The following is a 27994-nucleotide window of genomic DNA, read 5'->3' as shown; positions in this document are numbered from 1 at the left end:
ATCAAAACTCCAGGAAGATGTAATTGGCGTGGTAACAGGGCCTATGACAATTTGGATTTTTAAAATTGTATTAATGCTTTTGTGAAGCCAGAATTTAGTTGATTGGAAAATGAGAACATTTTTCTTAAAAACCAAGTTTGTGTAAAAGTTGAGCTTGAGCTCAGCTGGACGGGTGAAGGTTTAGGTGAACGTTGTGTTGGTGTGGATTCCTACGGCACGTGAACGCAGCAGCGGGCAGGGCCGAGCAGCCGCTAGTCCTCCTCTCTGTCTGTATCGATGAAGTTGTTTCAAAGATGGCGGATTTCCTGCCGTCCCGCTCCCTTTTATCTGTATGTTTCCCCAACTGTCTCCTCACGAGCGGCGAGGTAGAGCAGCTGCGGAAGTCTAAGGAGATAGATAAGTGTATTTATCGAGATAAGACCTATGTAAAACGGCTGGTGAAGATCCTACTACTCGGAGCGGGCGAGAGCGGCAAGTCCACTTTCCTCAAGCAGATGCGCATTATCCATGGGAAGGACTTCGATCAGAAGGCCAAGGAGGAGTTCAGAGCCACGATTTATAGTAATGTTATTAAAGGTAAGACGCCACCGAGGCCCTGCTGGGGTTCATGTTGTGGCCCGTGTGTCGGCTGCCTGTTCCAGGGGGCGAAGAGTGGGAAGGTGGTAGCATGCTAGCTGCATCTGAACCTACTGCAGCACTTCACTGTGTTCGACAGAGCTAATGTGGGTTAGCTGCCTCAGCTACCAAGAAACGCCCATGTTATTAGTGTTTGTGTGCACGGTGCGAGTGGAGGGAGCGGCAGCGCCGTCAATGTTGTTGTTTATCCAAAGCTCCAGGTGTCCGACATGTTCTTACTTCATGTTGGGTCACACACGCTGCTCGCCGTGGTTTGATCACACACTTCCTCATGGCTGCGGTTATCACAGAAACATGCCACTTCCACAGAAAGCAGGGCACCGAGTGTGCGTGTTGACTGTAAACTTCCCCAGCATCATCTGAGGCCAGGGGCAGCCCCTCTCTCCAGCTGCACGCCTGTCAACCGGGTGGCCCCCGAGAGCTGACACGTTGGTGAATCAAACTGCAACCTGGTACGAACTGTACTGCTAAAGACATGCGCCATTTTACAAAGCATCCCTTTAAAACATATGTTACTGTCTTTGCTCTTTGTTAGCCGTACATTTTGCGGGAATATGAAACGCTAGCGCTTGTTGAATGGTCTGGTTTCTGAGCGTGTGTGAAAAGAGGGACTTGTCGTCAGGGAGCAGAGGACCGTGCTGCTCCGTGATGTCAGCTGTCACCTCAGAGTTACAGAATCTCTAAACCAGCCCCAGAGCCTCGCTTCAAGAGGGCACAGCTTCGTGATCTGTCCAAAATGATGCACGTGTTGCATTATCTACATTTGGTATCAACCCGTGGTCAATGATTACATTCACATGGCCTCCAATACTCCGACTACTGTCCTTATTCTGACATCAGAATCAGAATCAGAATCAGAATTCATCAGACATGTTTTCAGTATACGACTACAGTCGGACTTCTCCACATATCGTAATATGATTATCGTAATATGATTATTGCCTAGTCCGAGTATGACCCTATTGTGGTTAAAGTAATCAGAAAATGCTCTTTACAGGGCAGTGCACTATTCACACTATTGCTTTAATCAGGTTAACATTGGAATATTGGTTTTCCATATAGACAGTCATTGTGAAGGCTTCGATACAGGGACACTGAGCTATTGAGGTCAATGACAGATACCAAATAATATACAAGTAAATCTAGGAAATGATTTAGATTAGTTTAAATAGGTCATTCTAGTACTGTTGAATCTGATTGTGCAGCCTGTCCAACACTGTTTTGCCTCGTTAGCTTGTTGAGGTATGTCAGAGAAATGACTTCATCAAATGTTGTGTTGTTTGTTTTCTTTTGGCGTTGACTTTGAGAATACGATGTGTCCGTCTCCCGCTGCTTGTATGAATCGACAACACGGACCTATCCCTCTTGCAGCATAACAAACATCATAGCTTATTTCTTTTTCTTTAGCAGTAAGTGCATGCTGCTGCTCATCTGTCCAATTCCTGTTGTAAAACTGATGATAAATTGTGTTACTGACAGCTTCCTGTTGCTACATGACAGTAGAAGATAGATTTGTTCATAGGAAAGCTTTTACTGTAAAATCTAAACCACAAAGGAGTTTTTTATGAACAACAAGCTAATGTCTGTCAATATGTCTAATCATGCTCTTTTGTTTCTTTGTTCTTGCCCGGGATGCTTCCACCCTTAATTTAAAATGGTCTTTGGTATATTATTCTACATCAGTTGTTACACCACAGCTATTAATGAGTTCAACTAAGCTTTTTCAGTGGACTAACTTTTAATATGTCACACAACACGTGGTGAAATGAGCAAAATGATTGCTCAAAGTGAGTTGGAGGGGACAGTTTGTTAGGGGACAGCATGTTAGAACTGGACCCTGCCACCATTTGTATGGCACCTGTGTTACTGATTACACTGGATATTTTGCCAGAACAAACCGTGTGTCTGCTCTGAATCTGCAGAGTGCTTACTGAGATGAATTTAGCTGCAGGCAGCCTGATTCTTATGGTGCTCTTGAAGGTGTGTGCAACGTTTCCCATTTATTACTCAGACTGTGGCGGTCGTCCAATTTGTCCTGATTGCATGCATCACTCTGCTTCACTCTCACTTGTTTGCTTGCTCTCTCCAAACATCTAAAACGTTTTTACAGTCCTTTAGCACCAAATCTTCATCATCCTTCTCTGGCAACTCTCCTCCTATCACGTTATAAGACACATTTCTGTGATGTGACTTTGCTGTGGTGCATGGAGCAGACACTTTCACTGTAAGTTTATCTGCAGCATCAGACGTCTTGATAACTAATATTGGACATATTAGTTGTTGTTTTTTTGACAAGCATGGATGCCAAAACAAAAACACCACGACCCCGGGTGGCTGTGCTCTTTCCAGAGTTTTTGTCTTTTGACTTGACTCGATTGTATGATGGTTGCGAACTGGTAAAAGTTTTTCCATTAGCATCATTTGTCAGCCATATGGTCGGACATTAAACATTTCTAGCATACCACTTTATTACTGTTTTGTCATATCACTGTCACTAAATATAATTATAGTCTTACTCTTTAACCAGATGAAGGGGTTGACATCATGTGTCCACTGAAGTGTGCCGCAGACACAAAGAGAGAGAGAGAGAGAGAGAACTGCACAATGAAATCCATTTTAACCCATTTAAGAAAAATAGATAATTGTCATGTTTTGGTCAATGTTAAAATTGAGATGGTGGCTACATATAGATTACCGAAATGTGTCCTGGGTGTATTAACTTGTATTAACTTAGAGCTGACCTCTGGTGATCAGATCACTCAGGACAGATGATAACACCAGGTCTGAATGGCAATGAAATATGTGCATTTGGGATGGCTGTCCCTGAAATGTCTCTGATTTAAATGATAAGTTGAGAAGCAGCCTTGAATCTCCTCATTTTACTCAGCTGGTCTGGGTTGTTTCTTCCTCTATGCTGTTTACAGCTTCTGTGCTAATTGTTGGAAAGGTTGGCTACAGTAAGTTTGAGCCAAGCACTGGCACCACGTCCTCCTCTGCTATCATTCAGTTTACTGTCAGTAGCCATGCAGGAGAGGTAACCTGTGGAGCCCCTGGTTTCTATGAATAAACGTAGCGTAACTGGGCAGTAGGCATGTTTTACTGGCAAGCACTTTTTGTACCAGCACTTTTTATTTCTTCAGTTCACGAGGAATAAGTTACCATTGCACTAATGTTATTATCATCGCACTTATTAGAGCAGCAGCACATTTCTATATCTTTCATTTTTTTCCTGTCTTTAGTATGTGTCTCTGTTTTTATATGTGTATTATATTATGGAAGTGACAACAAATCAGATTTTCACTCTCACTACTTCATTATGGCGTTGCAGAATTGGCCTTTGAGTCTTAAATAGGGCTTGCAGTCAGGCTGAGTTTTAAAATGTCGAGTCTGGAGCCCTCAACTCTTTGAACTGAAATCAGAGGTGATAGGCTCTGTCCCGTTCGATGCAAATAACAACGAGCCAATGACCCATCAGCGACAGACACCTATCAAGTTAAGCTGTTTTCAGACATGACCTCTGGAGGATGTCCGGAGAATCGGGCACAGACTTTGTCTTGATGTTGCCTTTCACATGCACCACGCAGCAGGAGGTTCTCCGCTCAGACATGTTTACACAAAAGCAGAAATCTCCGAAGTGTTCTGGCGAGGGGTGGTGCAGAAGCAGGAGGTAACATATTAATCCGGTCACATGTTTTTGTTTACAGCACTTCAACACAAGCATCAGCTCTTGTCACCACAAACTTCGTCAGTGTCTTCTACGCGTGTCGCAATGCATTTTATTCTGAGATATTTCTATTCTTTTTTTATTTATTTTTTCATTTTTGTGTCTGTTGTGTTAGAAATGTCGTCACCACACTCACTCGCTGGCAGTGAAGCCTGCAGCGGATCTCAGACATTTCCGTTCACGCATACATCCCCTACATAGAATGTCCGAAGGATCTATGAAGTTAAGTGCAAATCTGAAAGCTGGTTTATAGTGGTTGATTGGGGGGGCAGTACATTTGAACTGTGGATAAGTGCGAACGGGGAAGTGTGATGAGTCAGGCTGGAAAGGCTTGCTCAGCGTCAGTCAGGGGGAAGTAACTGATGCTTGACGTGGTTAAGGCAAAAAGGAAACCACTTGTTTCGGTGTCATTTCAGGATAAAAGTTACATCAGTCAAGGTGTGTGTGGGGGGGCGGCGGGTTTACATGGTATGACTAGGGTTGCAATATTCCAATATGGAAATTTTGGGGTAATTTATACTAACTGTATTTACCTTGTCATATACAGACATAAATATAAACATTTTGTTTTGTCATAAGCAGACATGCATGCAAACATTTCTAATAAAAAAATTTAAAATGACATTTTTGACTTAATCCATTTGTGAGTAGAACTTTAATGGATCTTTCATTGAACAACAAAAAACATGAATGGTGAATAAAATAAATGTATTCCCTTTGGTGTGGACCTACATACATCGTACTCTCACTGCTGTAAAAAGTTAGCCTATTGTATACAAATAAACTTGGTATTAAAAGGAACATGGCTTCAGTGTAACAAGTAATCAATATGCTAGGTAATGACAAAGACGTTCAAAAACAACAGAAAGTCATAGGTTTATGTTTCTGGCAGACAACGTTCCCAACTAGCTGCATCCAGGGTCCAGCTGAGCTAGGCTTGCCTAGTGTTGTTTTCAACTACATTTAAGTTCCCTGTTATAGGCTAACTTTTGCAAAAAAAAAGTGTCAACATTTTCCAAATTCCCGAGCTTAACTTCCCATGGAAAGTTTCCGGAAATTTACCGGAAATGTTTTGCCCCTTTCCAACCCTAGGTGTGACGCTGCAGATGAGTGTTTGTCTGACGCACTGTTTACACACGCAGATTACACATGTTAATTTTGTGTTGTTATAAAAAGTTAAACGATGTCAATGCCAACTCTGGATTTGTAGTGCTGAGACCATCCACCATTAGTGTGTCACTGAATCTACCAATGATAAATTCAGTTGACTGGGCATGATTTTGGTCTGATAGTGTAAGTCAGAGCACAAACCAAACCATGAGGTCCATGGAGCTGCCTGCAGAGCTCAGAGACTGGACTGAGTTGAGATTCAGGGGAGAAGGAACTCCATGAAAAGGTGACGGAGAACCTGATGGTCACTCAGTCGGAGCACCAGAGATCCTGTGTGGAGACGGAGAAACTTTCCGAAGCACAACGGCTGTGGCTGAGGGGTAGAGTGGTCGTCTTCCAACCTGAAGGTCGGCGGTTCGATCCCCAGTCTTCCCCATCTGCATGCCAAAGTGTCCTTGGGCAAGATGCTGAACCCTGAATTGCCCCTCATAGAACAACAAAGTGCTGCTAATAGATGCACTGTATGAATGGGTGTGTGAAATGGTTGTATAATGGGTGTATAAATACAAAACCATTACCAAAACCATTACAACCAATTCCAAGCGTCATGTCTATGTCCTCCATACATGACCAGAGGATCCTTTGGTTTGACCAGACCAGAGAGTGTTCTTTCTCCCAGTGTGACAGTCCTTTACCTACTTCCATGTGTCTGCCACTCTGGAGAGGCTCCTGTCTGGCCACTCCCAGTGAAGGTTGTCCTACTGAAAGTTTCTCAACCTGTTTTTATTGATGACAACTAATATTAGTTGCTGTTGTCATTTTTATCAGTGAGGGATGACGGACTAAAAATGAAAATCTGACACTTGTTGTGTTCACTGAGCTTTGTTAATAAGGGTAACACAACAAGGGTTTTATCATTTCCACCATTTGATACTGTGTCTGTTTGGTACCTTAGTGATACTATCAATTCACTGTTAGTGATAGAAATTTATATATATACATTTTAAATATAGTAAATCATATTTTCTGTTTGTAATCACTGGTCTCTTGTACTGATTAATAATGGCTGGCTTCGGCTCAGGATGTAGAGTGGGTCTGTAGATTTCTGTGTGCTCTATTGTTTAGAATAACAAGGACCTGCTTTGTTCACAACAGATGTTGTCATGCAGGAACATTGCTTTGGCATTTTCAACAACTTTACAGTTAAAATACCCTGTGAAATTGATTTCAGAGCACTCTTTATATATAAGCAAATATCAGCATTTCTCATATTTACACGTGTCCAGTAAAAACAGGAGGCTATGGTTGGACATTTTGAATTACTGAATGTACATTACACCCCTACACCCCTGTGGCAGAGTTGACAGTAGCTAGCAGCTCAACATACACAGTCCTGAAGACAGCCAGCCCTCTGTAGCAGCGGCTTGCGGCTGCAAAATTGTTGCTGCCACTGCTTTAGGATTAGGACAGACACACATTAGGCCGGTTGTCTTTTTCTGTGCCGGAGTATCCTGCCGGAATGTCTCCTCTCGCCCGCTGGCCTTCACTCACATTGCACTTTAACAATTAGATCTGTACTGTACTGAAGGGATTACTTCAAGTTTGTTTGATTATCTCTGTAATTTATGAGGCCCAAATTATCCATAAACACATTTAAAAAGTCGCACAGTTCACCTGTCACACACGAGATGCGCAGCCAGAACATCATGGTTAAAGTGACCGTAACGACCTCCATTCATCGTCCGACACCATCGATTAATATCTAAATAAACATGATTGTCAGAGAGAGGAAATTTCTTCCGACAGATTATCACGCATGTTTATAATGTGATTATAACGCAGTGTTCCCTTTAACTTCATTGTTGCAGAAGAAGCGTTACCCAACTTATCAAGGAACACAAAAATATGAATTCACATGGTTATTATAAAGATCAGTGTGATTGATTGTAATCAGTGCATGTACTCCAGGAGAGGCAGACTAGCTGAACCCACTGCTAAAAAACTCCAAGGTGAAACACTGAAATTCCATTTATGATATATATAAAGGTCATGTCATTCCTGCCAATGATGTGACCAGAACCACAGTGGCATGCAGAGACATACAAACTGACACTAGCAAAGTTTGATTAATTACAGCTAATGTTATGAAGCTGAACATTTGTTAAGCTGCAGCTGAAAATGTTCGCGACTGATCTGTTAATGATTATTATCGATGCTGTAGTACGTTGATAAGTCACTGACACTGAATGGTAGAAGCAACAGGTGTCTGTTTCCAGGAACAGACGCACTGCTGCTGGCTGACCGATTAGACTGCACGTCACAGACCTGGTATTAACATCTGTCTTGTGGGATCTGGTCACAAGTGGTCAGCTCAAAGTTCATGTTTGAAGTGAGATCTGATCACTCGGACCACATCCGGAGGTGGTATCGGACGCATATGGCCAAATTATTTTTGCCCTCTGAATGCAACTCAGTCCTGGGCCACGTATGAAGGACCACCTGCTCAGCTGTCCGACACTATACAGTTTCATTATGAACCCAACCTATTTTTGTGCTTCCCAATGCCCATATGCTGATTTGTTTGTGTCAACAATATCAACACTGACTGACAGATAATCTCTCTCTCTCTCTCTCTCTCTCTCTCTCTCTCTCTCTCTCTCTCTCTCTCTGTGTAAACTCAGACTTGAGAAACTGGATATGACATATGTTTGTATTTGTATATAGAGTGGTAGAGTTCAATCTGATCATAAGTGGTCACAGGAGACACATTCAGGACAACTTTATAGACAAACTTAATGCTGTCTTATGATTGGAACTAGACATCATACCAGGTATGATCACAGACTTAAACACAAAGGAGAAGAAACTAAAACTACCCCATACCTACTCTTAGCTTGCAATTCAATGGACCAATGACATGAGTAAACAGTTTGGCACACAATGCAGGGAACTGCACTCTCTATTTATAGCTGAGAATTGATTCTTACTCACTGACGTCTGTATTGACGTGTTTTACTCATTCACATACCCAGACACACATTTACACATGTACATAACTGGTGAAATAGGGAGACAAATACACCAGCTTATACTGATACAGGCCTCATGTCTGTATGAAAATTATCCTTAATAAACATTTTTTAAACATTGACCATTGTTGACTTGATAATTGGCCTGCTTCATCTTATATACTTATATACAAATATTCAAACTGTTATAACAAACTTTGGTGAAGCCTACTAAGATTTACATTATTTATCTGAACCCTGTGTTAAAGTTGATAAAATTATTCTGGTGAATAAAGCATCTAAAAGAAAATAAATCATCTGAAATATATTTATAATGATTAAAAAAATCATTGAATAAATGAATGACTGTTTTTTTTTTTTAAACAGTTCTATCCATATGTTTCTCCCATCTTAAACCCAAAACTCATCTCTGGAGTCACTACAGTGAAAGAAACTTTCTAGTTTGTGGATGTGTCAAATATTTTATGCCCACCAGTACAAATCACTCCTCACATCTCACTCTTGTATCTGCAAAGCTCAGTTCACAAACTCTTCAGATAGCAGATTGTAACCTTAACCACAATTGACTGCTGCTGTTACCAGCAGGTCATATTAGCTGTTGCTAACGCCAATTCTAAATTTGATAACAAACCAAAATGAAACAATGCTGTTATTGGGTTTGTTTCTCGAAGCAGGTTGGTGAAATTTAATATAAAAGGATCTTGGACTGGATTTTTTTTTATGTCTTTTTAGTTTGTAATTTCAGGTAAGGTTTAAGGCTGAAGTTGCAGGAAATGATTTCCATTTATATTTGAAAAAGCCAAAATGCTAGAGCTACCCTCCGGAGGGAGGGGCAACCCCCCGACGGGCCTCCCCCGGTGTCGCACTTTGCACCCTCCCCATGGGGAACAGCACCATCATACTCTGAGTTTAATGTTCTTTAATGTACTTTAAAAAAGGAGTTTAAACAGTTAAAGTATCTACATGTCAGTTTAAAGTACAGGTTTGTTCTGGTGTCTTATTTTCTGTCTCCAACTAAAAAAGCCAAAGCCAGTTTTACTGTGTCTGTGTTGTTTCCTGGGCAGAGACAGAAAAGTGCATGAAAGCTGCATCTCACCACAGGAACTAAAGATATGTAGACAGACACAACACACTCACCCTTGAGCTGTCCGCACACCCCCCACACACGGACACACTGCAGAAAGCTGGATCAAACAGAACACACTGTCAGAGCAGGCTGGTGTGAAAGGGTGAAACAGAGTTCACAGAGCATTAAGGTAAACTCAGCACCTCATCTCTGCTCAGTAGACTGCTGCCGTCAGTAGATTGTGCTCAACCAAAATTAAATTGTGTTGTTTCACGGAATCAGATTTGTGGCAGCAATGATTGTTCTCTTGAATTCTTCCATGGTTTAAAGTGAAACCAGTTACATCTGTAGTGCCACCCCTGAGGTTGATTATAGACATTGTGCCAGTGTTCCATATTCAGAGGTTTGGGGATGTAACACAACATTGTCACTGTCTGTGTCACCACACCGTCTGTCCCCTTTCCACAAATATGAGTCAGTTGGAAACTAGCTTCTGCAGACTGTTTGTACCTTTTCTAAAGAACAACGAGGAGGAATAAAAGCAACATTCCTGCCTTGAAAAGGCTGTTACCTACAGCTGAATCAAACACATACTATAACTCAACAACACATATGACTATGATTTTCACTTGACCTGGTGGGAATTAGGGCTGCACGATATTAAGAAAACATGCGATATGCTATAACATTTTTGAATATTGCGATGACGATATGACTTGCGATAAATATACAAATGCTTTAATATATGATGTTACGTCTTTCTGCTTTGGTTTCACTGCTAACATAGACTCCCTACAGTAAGTGGTCTATGCAGACACACACAATTATTGAAAGCATTATTTCTATTCCAACAACATCATTTGATTGAACAAATTCCACCTGGCTACAGACCCAGGGACCACGGACAACTCCACAGCCCGAGGTAGAAGGCGCACAGCCCGGTCACAGCACCACCAAGTCCGGGGCAGACACCCAGGGAGCCATGCACAGCTCCACAAAGGGTCTCTTCATGCATGTTTGGACCGTGAAAAGTTGTGTTTTACAGTTTTTAGCCGCTCTGTCAGTAATTTATTGCTCTTCTCTGTGTCTCTATTATTCGCGCTACACACTGCACCAACCCCATCGAGCCAAACCGAGCACGCCCCGCCCTCTCCTCCAGCAATTATTTTATATAAACAACTGCTCATAGTGATAAATTTGACTCGGGATAAACGTGATCACTAGAAGTTTTCACTTAGATAGATAGATACACTTTATTACAGGCTCTAGACCCAATAGCAAGACATACACCATAAAGAAAAAAGAAAACAGATACATAAACACATACAAACATACTCTTATTCATGAGAGTCTTAAAATGCACCCATACCAATGTTTCCACAGATATGATTGATATCTGACCGAGCTGCACCTGGGGCTTGTGAGCATCATTATAATACAGTTTTGTGATTCATCAAGTCAAGACATAAACTTAAACATCAGGTTCCTCAAGAATAGAATTTAGTTGGGAGGAGATAATTTATTATCTAGGGTAGCAGGGCTCTATCTGATTGGCCAAATATATTGACGTGCAGAGCGTGAATGCATGGCACATGGAACACCGTTTATCGCAGTTCAAGCTCAACATTTGCGATACGTATATTGCACATGTTGATATCGCGTTGACAATACATTTTCGATATATATCGTGCAGCCCTAGTGGGAATATTACTTGACAGGGTATTTCTACGTGAATACAATTTGGAGCTGATCCGTCATGGTCAACCCTGTGGTATCAGAATGTGTTTTTTAATGGATACATGTATCCATGTGCATTTCTTATAAAGTGGCAACTTTGCTAAAAGGCACCAACTGCTCATTCAGTAGACTTGAAAGTGTAAACTGTTGGATATTTCTGCATGAACAGCACAAGTTGGAGGCTCCAACGAAGTCTGCACTTGTGTGCACGTTCACAAGGGAGTATCACTGAGGCCTAAAGGGACAGTCCAATAAAGTTGCATTAAAAAAGGTTTTGCATCCTGGGAAACGGTGCTCTTCCATTTGTACAATGTCTTCTGTGGCTCTGGGCTTTTTCAAAGTCTGAAAGAATAACCTATGATGTTATCAGTAGAGTCTTGATATTTATAAATGAAAGACTGGAGAAATGGAGTTTTACAGTCATGGACATTTACCAGGTGGGGAGGATCCAATGAAACACGCTCTTTAGTTGCATCATGGGATGTGAAGGATCCTACATTTCTATCATTACAATAGTGGCTCAGCACAGTTTGTCGTAGAGGTAAAGATGATACGATCCAGTGGAGCCTGATGGTAACACCTCTTTTCTCAGGAAAAAGGATGTTTTTAGAAAGGCCAGCACTTTTCTTATCACTCTGGATTCTACCATTTCCTTGTTGGCATGTAGGATCACCAGAATTCTGAATTATCTTTAGGCTAATGATATTTTCTTTTATTAATTGATCTATCCATTATTTTCATACTTAAGCACAAAATCTATGGTTTAAGGAATCATTCCAAACTTTAACCTAAGTATACTATTCACCACACTAGTTTGATTAATTCAAGTATTTTTATTTGTAGGAATAGCAATAAATTGATAGTTGTGGTTACTTTAACCCTGATATCCTGTCTGTGCACGTCACATTACGTCTGTCAGGTGAACAAAACATTTAAATACGTATCTCAAACTCTAGAGCAGTGGTCGCCAACCCGTCGATCGCGATCTACCGGTCGATCTCGCAGTCTTCACTGTCGATCTCTGAACTCACTGTCTGCGTCGCGCCGCAGTTCAGCTGTGTGTCGGTTGTTCACACGGCAGAGTGTCCGCTGCTGGTGGCGGAGCTGCGGGTTTATCTACTGCATTGCCTTCGAAACAAGTCGATTCCTGTACTAAACTAAACACCAGGACTCTACGGTATGAAGACACGCATCTTCCGATCTGTCAATGACAATCAAAGCCCCGTTAGAACAAATGAGTGGATTCAGAAAGTGAAACGCTGGAGTGCTTTTACTTTGAAACGGGTTCGGAAAGTGTTGTAAGTACAATTGTGTCATAGACAGATACATATTGTGGTTCACAGCAGAATAAACAGAGAAGATGATCTTTCACATGAGTTTAATGTTTATCTTTTGAAATTATGTCACAAACGTGCATTTTAAAATGTTAAAACCACTTTCTGTTGACAGAATCCATTCTTTTGTTTAAAAAGCAGATTTTATTGTGAAATATTTACAGGAGCAGAAGATGCACATCTTCATACTGTATAGTACTGGTATTAATTTGAGTACAAGGGTCTTCTTTCATACAAGGAAATAGTCATATTTATGGCCATATTCATGATATTAATGTGAATATTGTGCATTGAATAGATAAAGTTAAACAACTGCCTTTCTTTGTGTATATTTATGCTCGTACATTCAGCCTTTACAGAAATTGCAAAAATTAATAAATATGACCCTCCTAAGTGGGTTTCTTGGAAGATATCAGGGTGGTAGATCTCAGCTTACGTTTGGAATTAAAAAGTGATCTTGGGCTCGAAAAGGTTGGTGACCACTGCTCTAGAGCAAATCAAATATACACAAAGTAGACTTCAAGGACTGTACGTGTCTTAGTAACCTCTGATCAATGTGTTTCACGTCAACGTGTAAAGTGAGTGCAGGTCAGGGGGGGAATGAGGAGTGAGGACATGCGGTAATACAGCACGGTACAAGGTACCCGGTACCACCGCTGCAAAACAAATGTAGTGGGGACTCGACAGTTTGTGAATGCACGCATTGGGGAAAGTATTGACCAAATTAACTGACATGAGCAAAATGATGTCTGTTAGAAGTTATAAATGTCGGTTTCTATACATTTTGGGTTAATTGCCCAGCCCTAATAGAGAGCTTAATAAGAACTAGTGTGGTCATCGGCAATTGTCACAAATGAACATTATATATTTATAAATTTAGCCTGATTTAGCTTTTTGCATTTGTGTCTCTTTTTACTCTTAACCAACATTTTATTTGAACTGACTGTGGTAGTTGTATTTGATTGCTCAGGTTTCTTTTACGTAAATCATTGTCTCAAGTAACACCACATACACAAAGACAGCTCGCACTATTCTGTGTTGCAGATGTAAAATTAGGTTGACTTTCATTGTTGACAGTGTTGTGATCCTTTTATTTTAATATACATTCATTTGTTTATCAATTTACAAACAAATAGGAAACAAATTACTTTTATATATTGTTCGTTTAAATTCCCCATGTGACATGAGCTGTTATGTGATAATCAAGTTCTTCACATGATTACTAGACAACAGTCATGTTGCTGGAGTTGAGAGAATATGGTAACCTAAAAATGGGCTAATGGGTCAGAAAAGATTATAGGGACTCTGCAGTGCTCCTGTAAGAGGCAGTTTTAGCCTCTGGTTGGTTAGCAAGCATGTATACTGTTTAGCCTTTCTGCACGCTTCTATTTCAATTGAAGTTTATTTGTATAGCACAAAATCACAACATACATTATCTTAAGGCACTTTACATTGTAAGGTGGAGACCTGAAAATATTATAGAAATGTAGGCAGTAATGTATAATCTTGAACAAGAACAAAATCTAATGTTGTTTTCTCTCCCCCTTCAGGTATCCGAGTGTTGGTGGATGCTAGAGAGAAGCTACACATCCCATGGGGTAACCCATCTAACCGGAGGCACGGTGACACCATGATGGCGTTTGACACCCGGTCAGCGATGTCTCACGGCCACGGCATGGTGGAGCCCAAAATTTTTCAGCACTACTTGCCATCCATCTGCGCCCTGTGGGCCGACCAGGGCATCCAGAATGCCTATGACCGCCGCAGGGAGTTCCAGCTGGTGAGTAAATAGTGTTATCCAGTGTCTATATTGTGAGGAATGATTTTTGGGTTATGGAGCTTTGGCAGTGATCAAAAGTATGCATTTTTAAAGCTTTGTTGACAAATGAATGCACTGCCAGATAATAAAGACATTTGTTTTAAAGAATTCTCTCATTCTAAAGCAGTAGACAGTTTGGGTGGGGGGAAATCAACTCGCATAAGTATTGGAATTCTTTCAGAGTTTTTAGTAATTCCCACAGTAATTCCTGAATCGATTTTTAACTATTTATACTGAGCTACTGTAATAACAGCTAACAGCAAGCAATTAGCCTGGGAACTAGCTGGTTAGCCTGTAAGCATTGGCAAGTATACCACTCTCACTTTTCTCTCTATGATTACTTTAAGAATATTATAATTATAAAAACAGACTGTAGCTGAAGCAGAGAGGAGCTTCTCCGAGCTGAAGCAATAAAGTATTTCGGATTCTGATTAAGTCCTACCTGAGGTCCACAATTTCACAGGAACACGTTAGTCACCATGCAATTGCCGGGCAGAATAATGTGATGTGGCCTTGTGTTAAAGTAGTAATCTGAAATTGCCATAAATTGTAATTTTGAATTGCATAACTTGTAGAATCACAATATATGATAAACCGGTACTCAATTATCGGGAGGTGAGTGTATTGTCCTAGCTCTTGTGGAAAGTGTGTGTTTTGATCACGTGTAACATTTAAACAGCAGATAAAAGCAAGTTCATTATGGCTACGGAATAAAAGACGTTTGTTAGCTAGTATATATTGGATTTTTACATCATCAAGCAATAGTACTGACTACATACAGGGAGTTTTCATGCTTGATGTTCCACTGAGGAAGGCCAGTTTCTAACTGCATGTTTGGAACACTGCCTTTGTCTTGTCATCACTCAATTTAAAGTGTTCCCACACAGCCGAGGTCTTCAGCCTTTTGTCTTCCCTTCCCGAGGTAAACTGTAACATGGTGTTCACTGCTGTGAGTTATACCAGCTGCCCAACCTGAGACCAAAAACATCTGATCCATCTAATTGCTGCTTCAGTCTTTGCCCTGTGTTGTTTAAGTTAACATCCATTAGACTTATTTTTAACCCTCTCTGTATGTGACTGTGGGAAGTTCAATGATTACTTGTGAGTAGGCTGAGGGAGCTTTTAGATTACAGACGGGTATTGACAGTCAAAGATAAAGGCTCTTCCTCACAGTTGACCGTGCAGACCTGCAGCTGCTGAGCACACACAGACAGACACAGACAAGCCAATGAAGGGCTGCTTCTCTCTCTGCTCTCTGTCCCTCTGCTTCCCCACGCCCTTCCTTCCTCCATGTCTCACTAACTGCTTTCCACAAGTTGAAGTTGTGGTCTAACATGGTCTTGCTTCCATGGAAATGATTTTAAACTGTCCTGCAGGGACATTGGCTTCCCAAGCATCTGTGTGGAGTAGATTGAAAGAGCAATTAGCTCATAGTGTGTTAGTCTATTATTCTAATGATACTCTGCTGTGTTAGATATTATCATTATTGATTTGTGATGCTTATGGTTATGGTCTGTAAGAGAAATGCACTGATGTCACCATGGTTTCATTCCCAACACAGCTGTCAATCTGCCCGCATAAATTCACATTAGGGCTTGTCGATATCAGTTCTTGACAGTACTATTAGTAGTAGTACTATATATTTAATGGTATAAATGTATCATATCAGGATTTTGCAGATATGCATCACAGCTGTACTGCTATTACTGTATATAAAAATGGACGACAGGATACCTCCCAAAAGTAGGAAAAAAAACCAAACATCTGGATTGCCCCCTGGAAGCTGGCTGTAGTATAGATCATAAAACCTGCCTCCTCCATGTTAGCAAATGAGACATGGGCCAAACAAAAAAAATCTAAGTTTACACCAAATTTGTAAAAAAAAAAGAATTTCACCAAAATTTTAATAATTTGAAGCTTAAGGGATAAAGAGCAGAGCTGTCACATCACAGAACAGGCCACCAGTGTGCTCAGTGTCAAAGGCTGCCGACAGTTCCAGCAGGAGGATAACTGATGACTAGATGTCCCCTCCAGCTGACCGTAGTGGCAGCAGTGCAGTTTCAGTGGGATGAACTCTCATAAAACCAGACCGGTGTGGAGAGAGATTTGATCATTAAGTGGCGCTATCACTGCATACACACTAATAGCTGTCATTCAAAATCTATAACTCCTATCTGTAAAATATAAACACCGTGAGAATCACAAGACTTTGCAGAACAAGTAGATATATATTTTATTGGTTAAAGTAAAAAAATGGGACCGTGCGACAGAGGTAGAAAAGTACTTCTCCTTAAGAAAATGTCCTCTCAAAATTAACACTAGACCCAATGGGGAAGAACAAGTTCTACACTCTAGCGCAGTCCTCAAACAACTGCTTGTTTCTCAAAAACTATAAATTCTATCTTTAAAACGAAAACCCTGTGAGAATACCAAGACTTTGCCAAACAACCAGATAGCTTTTTTATTGGGGAGAGTTAAGAAATGTGACCGTGGGACCGAGTTAGGATTTTTTTCCCCTGTTTGCTCTTTCCAGAAATTTCTCTCAAAATTAACATTAGACCCAATGGAGAGTTGTGGAGGACATCATTTTTCAAAAAATGAATCGAGCCCAAAGGATAGCTCTGAGAGATTTCTGCGGAGCAAACAATTCCTACTTCGTTTTGATATAAAAATCATGTATGACAACCTCCATTTGAGGATTTTAGGGTAGTTTCAGTGAAGGAAAATGGCTTAAAAACAGTCTTTTTTGGACTCTCGCTCTTTTGGGCGAGAGACCTTGACTCCCATTGTACGTTTTTGGCCATTTTATCACAATTTTTTAGCAAACCGTTTAACGGAATTCTTAGAAAAGGCATAGCACACCATTCAACGTAATTCCGCATGTTTTATTATAGGTCTCGTGTATGTGCGACAAAATTTCCGGGAGGAGTAGCGCGCCAAAAATTTACGGAAGAAGAATAAGTATAATATACGCCACAGAATAAGAATATAAGTGCAATGCATTGCGCATAGTGGTTCCCGCACCGCTAGGCACCCATAACAATTACAAATGGGCACAGTGTATTGGTATTGCAGCTTCTGCAGCGTTCCTTTGGAGCTGTGTGCAGTACTCTTTGACCCTCTTTTCAAACGCAGTTTTCAGAAATGGCATGCGGGTAAAATCTGGAGAATTGACTCCTGAATTGACTTGGTAGTCAGACTTTCACACATGCACAAAGCAACAGGAGGTTCTCTGCACAGACACGTTCACAACAGCATCAAATCCTCTGCATTATTCAGGTGAGACGTGGAGCAGCCAGGCACAGCAGTCTGAGGCAGGAAGTAATACTGCTGCGTAGATCACATGATTTTCTTGTCAGCACAAACTCTTTGACATCTTTGTCGGTGACGTCTACGTGTGACTCCGCTTTTTCACCTGGAGATTTTCTTTTCTTTTCTTTTTGCGTCAGTCGCGTGTTAGAGGCATCATCAACCCCCTCACTCACTCGCGGGGAGTCTAGCGGAGGTTCCCCTGCTGTGTTCTCACATCGGAGGGGGGAGAAATGCACTTCTCCGGAGAAAATACGTATCTGCGGAGTTCAGTGCATGTCTGAAAGACATCCATACGGAATTAGTTTTACCATTGTATAGTTTCTGCTTTAGCTTTGTGCTTTCCTGCAAGTTAGATCTTGGCATCACCACCCTCTCTCTTTTACCTGCCACTTGGGCTCAGTACATGAGCGCATGAGAGCCCTGTGTTATTTATTTCACACATGAGCATGTGGAATAAAGACTTAAATTGATAAAAACCTCTAAAACTTTCATAATAATCATAACATCTGTAGTGTTTCTGTGCCATTGCCTTATTGTAGACCCTGCTCTCTCTCACACACACACACACACACACACACACACACACACACACACACACGCACACACACACACACACACTGGGATAATACAAACAAACAGAATCTCCTTTGAGATGTGAGCAGGCTGCATCTTGTTTTAGATCAGATCTCTTTGCATGCAGACTTTCAGTGTAACTTAACTTCCCTGGAGTCCAGCTGCATACACTATGTACCAGCTCTACAAATTTAGAGCAGCCCCAGTGAGTTTGTCACTCAGCTGTGGTGGTGGGGTGGTATCACTTAACAAGTGACATTAATCAGTGTTGAAGTGGAAGAGAGCTAAAGCCATGTGTCATATTCAACTCAGAATTCTTAAGATGAAGTCACTATCTCTCTTCTCTTTTTCTCAGGGGGAGTCCGTCAAGTATTTCCTGGACAATTTGGAAAAGCTCGCACAGTCGGTAAGTTCGGCCCACACTGCAAAGGCTACACGAATCACAGACCACCAGCAGGCAGAATGATGGACTGATGGGGCAGATGGGTGTGATAGCAGTTTGTTGAAAAGTTTGTTGCTTGTGTGCTAAAAAGAGATGTGAAACTTGTGCCTTCCTGTCCCCAGTCGTGTCTCCACACTCACTGTTCCTCCATGTGTCTGCCTGTCAGCACAGCAGCAAATACTCACACCTGAAAAATACTCTTACTCAGAACAATAATTACACACATTTCACTTCATCTAGCAGACTGCTGGACTCAGACAGCTTCATCATCAGAGACAGGAAATTATATGTTAAAGACTGCTACTAGCCTAGCTGAGCTGTTAACGTGGAGATGTGGTCATGTGACCTTCTAAAAGGACAAACAGAAACCATCACACGTTTCCCCTTCACTCTGTATGGTTCCTATTGGTCAGTCAGTGCCTTGACTAATAAATTACTCTAAGAAGTAGTTTTCAGTACATCTTTCACAGTCATGTGGAGTATGTGAGAATATACAGCTACATGTGGTTCACTGCTTTCTCACACATGTTATCAGTGGACAATGCCTGAAAATCCGTTTTTTTTTTGACCTGATGAGAAGGCCATTAGAGTCCAGCTACACAACTACAGAAAGAAACCTTGGCACATTAGGTCTGTTTTGTTTAAGTTGGTGTGAACACTGTCAGACCAAACAACCAGCCCAAAACCATTTGAAAAGAAAAGTCTGCCCCAGTCCAAGAAGACACCCGGGGGATTTGCTTGTGGTATGATAGGAAGCCAGGTTAGCCACAGGATTTGTTTTTGTGATCTGATCAAGTGACATAAGTTTATAATTGTTTTTTGTCTTTTTAATCATTTATGATATAATACCTGTGCTATACTTCACAAAAGACACTTTTGAGTTATCTCTGCTTCCTGCCAGGCCTGTCATGATATTGTGATATGGTTGATAATCATATTTTTAAAAAAATTAATTATTGATATAATGTAGGGATGAAATGATACCATGGTAAAATTCCCATTGGTTATTTGTACCGTGTAATCTTTAATCACCGTGATGATTTGCATCAACCAAAGTCAGCAAGTCTCCAAGATGCAAGCGCAGCAAGTGCAGCATTTGTTGTGTGTTATAAAATCATGGCCGCCGCAGCTACTGGTAGGTAGGGGCTGCAACCGCAGGAGAACTGTTGGTAATCTCTGGCCATGGCTAACACTTGATAACATCCACTGTCGCCAAATAGCTTGTGGTTAACAAACGCTGACCTTTTGTCCTGACTCTTGACATTTGAGCTTGGCGTCTGCACTTAACGAAAAAGTTGTCAACCTTCGATAAACATTAAATATAATATATCGAATTTGCTGAAATTACTAGTTTGTGATAACAAATCATTTTGGTCACTATAATTGTGATACAAAAATCTCTAATATAATGTCAATATTATTCACAACATTATATTATGTAAATTAATCAAATAAAAATAATACAAATATCTCTGGATGAAAAGAGGTGCACGTAGGAAACACTGACAAAGTTGGAAGATGATGAGATTCAAGAGTTTTTGTTTTTGTCGTTAAGGGGAGAATCTCCTGATGCTTTGTTCATGTGTGAAAGGCAAACTCTGGAGAAAGTCAGGACATAATTGTGTAGACATCCTCTGGAGTACATGTCTAAAAAAGGCTAAAATGAAGTAATTAGACAAGGCTGCTGATGAATGTGACTCAGACATCACTTAAGTTTATCAGTGCCCGATTTCTACCTTATAGTCTTTCTGTAGTTCTTTTCTTCTGCGTGAACAAACAAGTGCACTGGAAGTCCTGTGTGCAGGGGATGTTTAAAATAAAATGTGTGTGTGTGTGTGTGTGTGTGTGTGTGTGTGTGTGTGTGTGTGTGTGTGTGTGTGTGTGTGTGTGTGTGTGTGTGTGTGTGTGTGTGTGTGTGTGTGTGTGTGTGTGTGTGTGTGTGTGTGTGGCGGCGTGCCAAAGATGACTCATCACCTCTGGAATGTTAGGAATGTGCATCTATCTTGCAGCATACTGACACACACAGTCAAAACATGACCGCGAATAATATTACATCATATTTGGTTTCATGTAGTCAAAGAGTCACTTGTTTTATTTGTCTTGGCTTAATTGTCAAAGCTGTGTCATTGGGGAGGAAAACACACACACACACAGAGTCTCATTTGTTTATGTGTGCTTGTATTGAAGGAATGCACTGTGTTAAACAGGGATGTCTCCAAATCATGCACTGGCATGAAAAGTGTGTGCACTGCAACAAAAGCATTTCTTTCTCTAGCTCTTAATTTGCACTGATTGTAAAGATTGTGTGTAAGTGGTTAGAGATTGTTTGTCTTGTAAATAAAGAACCATGACAAATATTTAATATTTGAACCTTCATATGTATAAACGCAGCGTGAATATGCACAATATTTGTTGATTGGATTTTGATGGGACCTGTTAAAACCTGCAGAAGCCTACCTAATATGTGTAATAATGTGTTGGCAGGACTACCTCCCTAGCCAGCAGGACATCCTCCTGGCCAGAAAACCCACCAAGGGCATCCACGAGTACGACTTTGAGATCAAGAACGTGCCCTTCAAGATGGTGGACGTGGGTGGTCAACGCTCTGAGAGGCGGCGCTGGTTTGAATGCTTTGACTCGGTCACTTCCATCCTCTTCCTTGTCTCCTCCTCAGAATATGATCAGGTGAGTCTGTTGGAAGCCCCGCAGGGTGCTGAGGGCACACAAACACCTATGACTGGAATCCCTGAAAGTTGTTGAATTGACACTGACTGTAGTTTCACATGACAAAGATTAAACAAGATGGTAAATTGTCTGTATGAATACCATTAGTTTCTTTTTAGTCTTGCTGTCCACTCAAAGTGCTTTATAGTACAGTTTTGCCATTCACTATCCTGCCCATGGACACTTCGGTATCGTAATGGGATCAAGTTTTCTTGTATTAAAAACCTCAGTGTCCCTCAACCTACCCACATGAAGGTTTCCCAGATGATAAAAAATATGAACTGGCAGTGGGCTATGAACATTTGAATATTCGATGTTTAGAAATTACAGTGAGGTTTTGCATTCCATCATAATGACTATAACAAACAACGACTAAAACACACATACACATTTTGACCCAATTGTCCCAGGAGTTAAAGTTCATCAGTTTAATGAATTCATTAGAGAAACCAGTTGTGCCCCTTTTCTCGTTCAGAAAGTCAACAACCTAAAAGCTGAACTTGTGAAAACATGTGATGCTTCGGTACAAGGTACACTTCATTTCACAAACTTTGATGTTCTGTTGATTGGCATAGAAGGTTCATCAGTCGTGTGCTGGTTAGTAGGTAAAGGACTCTCTGATAGGATCTGCTGTTACATCGGCTCAACCAATCATTATTGCATGTTGTTGAAATTTAACTCTATGAACTCAGACGGAGAACAGTGGAAACCTGAGCAGAACCTGTAACAAAGGCCACACGCTACATCACATTCCTTAAGTCCCTGCAGTGCAAAAGGGCTGTAACGTCCCTTTTGTGTGTTCCTCCTTGTGTTTCCACTGCATTTGAAAGAGCAAAAATAGGGTAATAAGTCAATAAAAATCGATGTTGTTTGATAAACTTTCTTGGGGGGTAGGAACGACGCCCCAACACCTTACATTCTGACCTTTTTCCTCTGGTGGGAAATGCAGGTAAAGTTTCTGTACGACTTTACCATCGTTGATTTTTGGCAAATCCTTACTTGTCTCCTTTGTGCAGACAAACAAACCTGCTGCTCATATCAGTCACATTTTGTCACATCACCTTTGACCCCAGCATACATGACATGTCTGCATTCTGACACCTCCAGGTGCTGATGGAGGACCGACAGACCAACCGGCTGAGCGAGTCCCTCAACATTTTTGAGACCATCGTCAACAACCGAGTTTTCAGCAACGTCTCCATCATCCTGTTCCTGAACAAGACAGACCTGCTGGAGGAGAAGGTGAAGCAGGTGTCCATCAAAGACTACTTCCGCGAGTTCTCGGGCGACCCCACAAGCCTGGCAGACGTCCAGCGCTTCCTGGTGGAATGCTTTCGCAAAAAACGCCGCGAGCAGCTGCAAAAGCCGCTCTACCACCACTTCACCACGGCCATCAACACTGAGAATATCCGTCTGGTGTTCCGTGACGTCAAGGACACCATCCTTCACGACAACCTCAAGCAGCTGATGCTGCAGTGAGGGGACTGACCAGGAGGAGGGAGGGAGGGAGGGGTGGAGGCAAATGAAGAGTGGAAGTCAAGGTGCCTTTTTCCTTACCCTCCCCCCACCGCCGGCCTGTTAACGGACCAGGCAGTGTCACTTTTGAACTTTGACTGTGTATTAAAGCCACCACTACTACCGCCATTCCCCCCATCCACCCCCCACGCTTGCTCTCTGCCTTACTGAGCTTGTTCACTGTGACTTATAATGGCTGCTTTTGACTCAGAGCTGCGACCACCCTCTGACCCTTAAAACCACTGTAAATGACCTCTGCCCCCTGGACTTTGCTGACACCTTGTCATATCCTCCCTGTATGTTTTGCTCTGATTAACATCCTTACACTGTCCCTTTATTCGCTGCTGCTCTGACCACTGTTGATGGGGATTGGGTGGGGCTTGTTTGAAATTGGCGTCGCTGAGTAGCGGTTAAAGCCATCTGGGGGCGACGCCGATGTCAGCAGCTCTGTTGCCAGATGTCGCCTTCCTTTTGCAAAACAGCCCTTTTGTTTTGTTGGGTTTACATCTGCTTTCCACCGGAGCTTAATGATGACATCACCAGGGCGGGTGGGGTTTTCTTCTGAGAGCAGTGGAACAGGAAAGAACAGAACACACACACACACACACACACACACACACACACAGATAGGAAGTCCACTAGTTTTCTAATCCTTTACTTTCTTTTTCTAGTCTATGAATATACTGTATGTACCTATGCATTTTCCTTTAACTTATATTTGATTAGGGTTTCCACATTGTGGATGGGTGCCTGCTGGTGGACTCTGTGGTCTCAGCTTGGGGGTTGAGAGAGCACAAACAAACACATATAGACCACTTGTAAAATAAACCACCGTGCCATCAGGCTAGATAGGGTTCATCATGACGCATCGTATTTAAGTTTTTCTCAGGGCACATTGTGAACCACTCGTCTGTGATATGAAGCCAGAGCTCTCCTGCCTCTGCCCCTCCACAAGTCAACTATTACAGGGTCTTTTCACTGTATATCAGCAGAAAAGACTGGTCCAAGAAACTGTGGCCATCTTCAACCTGGAACACATTTTACCATCAGGCTCTGGACTGTAAGACGCCGGTGACCCACTTTCCTCCTGGTATTAACTTGTGATCTGTACGTGGCTGACCATACACATTTTGCTACCCACATTCCTGTGATTTCTCTTTGATAATTTGTTAAGAATTTTCAACCAAAGATGTCAACATTTTAGGGTTTAAAATGTGGGGACTTGTGTGTCCTAATTTAATTTAGTGAACTGAATATTCTTTGTATGAAGAAAACAAGACATGTGATGACATCAGCTTTCATTAATCGATAATGATGATAATCAATATTTTCCAGTTGCTAATTAGAGCATCACCCAGCATAACCTGGGTTAGAGAATCTAGGAAAGTAGAGTGGCAGCATTTCTAAATCTATTCGTCATACACGTAACATAAACAGATCTCATGCTAATACCAGGGTTACACTGCGTCTGTGCTTTCATTGGAAAATTCTTTTTTTCCTCTTTGGGGTAAATGATGCACAAGATAGCATAAACATCAAGCATAATGTAGTTTGAATGTTGGAGCTGTTGAGTTGCTTTGACCATTTAGTGAATGGTTTCTCCATGGGTGGTGACGGAGGATGTGATTGAGGTTGAAAATGGTCATATTTATTCTGCAGCTCTGTGGAATCTCACCTCCAAGCCTGCAGTTCTTATCTCTCCACTTTATCTTACCACCTTGAGCGTATAATACAAGAAGTGAGGAGGCGGCTCGACCTCTGTTTTGCTGGCTCAGAAGGTACCTGTAGATCCTGTCTGTCTTTCCCCTTCACACATCCTGACCTAAAAAGAAAAGGGATAAAACCAGCCCGTATGTTTCTGGCTGCTCTCACTGTAGTATACAGGTTATGTAAAGTTCACATTGTCCTCTTAGCTAATTTTCTAATGTCTAATTCGCTGTAATGCATCTCTCACACCAACCTCACTCTCATTTGGAAGAGTTGATGTAACCCCTCCACATAGATGTCTAAGTATGAGTGTTTTTGTTTTTTTTATTTACGGATGGTGTTTATTTAAAACTAAAACAGACATCTGGTGGCTCGTGTTAATGCCCCATTAATCTGGCTCCTCCGGTTGTGTCGAGAGCATGAACACCTCCAGGTAGCTGGTTCCACTGGTTCATGCTAACACTTCAGCACGAGTTAATGGAGGATAATAAGGTGTTACACAAGCCTCTAATGTCGTGAAGTTGGCCTGTGGTTGAGCTGTTGCGTCTCCCCCTTCAACAGAAATGTTTTTATTGATTAAGGTCACAGTCTTGTGTTTCTGTGGAAACCACGTCGTTCCATATGAACCAGCACAGCTACGTCGCTATTCTTTACTCTTGATAGCTGTAGATACAAATGGCAGCTAATCACTGAAAAGACTGAATGACGCCCTGTTTTTCCTGTAACATGCCCCTGTGACCCCACAGACACGGACATTCCCACCTCCTCTGGCAGGTGGTTGCTCATGGTATCTTACCCCGTGTCTACACTGGATGTGTCTCGGCCCCCTTTAGTCTTCTGTCTCAGTTTGATTTTGCACAGGGTCGTAACAGCTCGAGTTTGACTCGTTTAACTTGTGGAGCATAGTGAGCCTTTAAGAGGACGTGAGGCAAAACCAGTTTGTTGAGCTGCACCAACATGAAACAAGGTTTTATTCATGTCTTTTTAGTGGCTGAGTTATGACCCAACTACTGTCGATTACATGCCCTTGATTGTTTTTCAAATTCTAACCATAATCAAGAGTTTAACTCTGATATATGAATTCAACATGGCCATCGGGGAGTGTACATAATGCTTGGCTCTGTAGTTATGTTTCTGTAACTCAAGGAAAGTGGATTTAGTGTTTTAAAGACCCAAGCAACCAGTGTAGCTGCACATTTTACCTTTTTGTTTTTTAAATATACTTCCACAGTCGTTAACCCATGTCTACATACTCTGAACATGTATCAGCCAAAAATCTCATTTGGTTTTTATGCCTCTGCGCCGGCAACAGGCAGTAGAGACATCATGTTTTTGGGTTAAACATCCGTCCCATTATTTGCGAATGCAATATCTCAACAAAGCCTGGAGGGAATGTTTTCCAATTTGTACGAACGTTCACCTGGACTCAAGGATGACATGATTATATTTTGGTGGTCAAAGGTCACAGTTATATTTAAACAATTCTGGAAGAAAAATAGCGTAGATGGTAACTGCACTGTGCGGTATTTCTCGTTTTTATAGCATCAAATAATGAATTCAAACCAAACTTATCAGAAACAGTAATAAAATGTATGATAAGAACTCCCTTAAATAACAGAAACCATCTTTTATTTTACATTTACTTTGTCTTAGTTTGATCCATGTCCCGTCTGCTAACATGGTGGAAGCAGGGTTTATCACCGCGCTTAAGGGAGCTGTCATGTCTTCCATCAATAGTCATTGGATTACACAGTTGAAATGTGTATTTAGATTTTGATACTGTGTAAAAATGAATGGAAGCCAATAGGAATTGTAGTCTAATTTGTAATTTAGTCTCAGACAACAAATGGCATCAACAGGCATCAAGGAGCATGTGTCAAATCTACCAAATCTAACATCAACAGTTGCTGCTTCAGCAGTTTGTAGAAGCAGCTGACGTCACAGATGATTGGTCTTCTCTTCTTTGGGTCACATGTTTCAGATTTATTTCTGTTTAAAGCACATTCATCGTTTGTTTCTCTTTTCTCCTCACACTCTCACAATTTAGCTTGGAGTTAACAATTGCCTTAATCAGTGACATGGAGGGTCAACAAGGTGCCTGTTGCCACTCAGCATGTGTGCTAGCATATAGCAAGTCACGTGGCTGATTTAAACCGTGTTCCCAACTTAAACAGAGGACGTTGACCAACAGAACTGGCTACCAAAACTCAGTGAATTCCCCAAGCTTTGCAGTGCCAGTCAGCATGGTTCTCCCTCCGTCAGCCTGTCTGCGACCGGGTGAAACAGCTTCTGTGTGTGTGTCACAAACACACTGTCTCCTGTCTGCTGCTTCTCGGACAGCAGAAAGCTCGAACCCAGCAGAGGCCTCTTTGTCTGGATTCAGACCGCTGTGTCATGTCATCACTTAAGGACAGAAGAAAGCCTGTAGTGACACACACACTCACTCACACACACTCACACATGCAAGTCTTTCTATAGTTGTGAGGACACTCGTTGAAATAATTGGCATTCCCTAGCTCCTTACCCTAACCTTAACTATCACAACTAAATGCCTAACCCTAATTCTAACTCTAAGCTTAAAACCAAGTCTTGAATTTGTGACGACAGTCCAAAATGTCCTCACAATGATGGTATTGAAACAAAATTGGTCCTGTTAACTACAGACAGACATGCGTGAACACACTCACACACACACACACACACACACACAACACACACACACACACTCATGAAGTCACAGCAGAACAGGCCTGTACCCTGATACAGCCTCTGTGCTCAACAAACTGGGTTTCGATCCGCAGACAGTGAAGTGTCACACAGGTGCAGATGGGTGAGCACATGATGTTACACTGTCTCTGCTCCTCTGTGACGTCTCGTTTTCCAATAACAAGATGTCGTGACTCCACAGCCGATCAGTTGACCTGTGGCCTGCACCAAAGAGGAGGCGCATGCTTCCAAAGCACTTAGGTTTTTCAATTGCCTCCCACCATCTGATGGGTTGAGAAAGGGATCTGGATTTTACCGAGGAGAAAAGAAAACACTATTCTGGGATTAGAAGAATTTGGTGATGAATAAAGAAGCCTCCTAGATGAAAGCACTGAATTTCATTTCTTTAGGTCAGTTTGGACAGAGACTAACACAAGCTCAATGTCCACTCAATGTTTTGACAAATTCTGACATTAAATTCAGAATCTCAGAACTCTTTCTCTTTTTTCTCTTGCAAACAGATCAATGGTGGCTGTGCTGTAAACGACTGTCTGCTGTTG

The 27994-nt window shown here is 41.6% G+C and overlaps 1 protein-coding gene across 1 annotated transcript; it reads left to right on the top strand.

Moving 5' to 3' along the window:
• The first annotated feature begins 239 nt into the window (after positions 1 to 239).
• gna13b (guanine nucleotide binding protein (G protein), alpha 13b) lies at positions 240 to 27431 on the top strand. Its single transcript, XM_035179992.2, has 5 exons — positions 240 to 576; positions 14187 to 14416; positions 18696 to 18746; positions 21267 to 21467; positions 22614 to 27431. Exons 1-5 carry the CDS (start codon positions 294 to 296, stop codon positions 22983 to 22985), a joined length of 1137 nt encoding a protein of 378 aa, XP_035035883.1. The 5' UTR covers positions 240 to 293; the 3' UTR covers positions 22986 to 27431.
• The last annotated feature ends 563 nt before the right edge of the window (positions 27432 to 27994 follow it).

This window comes from Hippoglossus stenolepis, chromosome 16 (assembly GCF_022539355.2).
Source record: "Hippoglossus stenolepis isolate QCI-W04-F060 chromosome 16, HSTE1.2, whole genome shotgun sequence".
Classification (NCBI taxonomy): Eukaryota; Metazoa; Chordata; class Actinopteri; order Pleuronectiformes; family Pleuronectidae; genus Hippoglossus; species Hippoglossus stenolepis.
The sequence above is the reverse complement of the archived record's forward strand: the minus strand, read 5'-3'. Positions and strand labels throughout refer to the sequence as shown.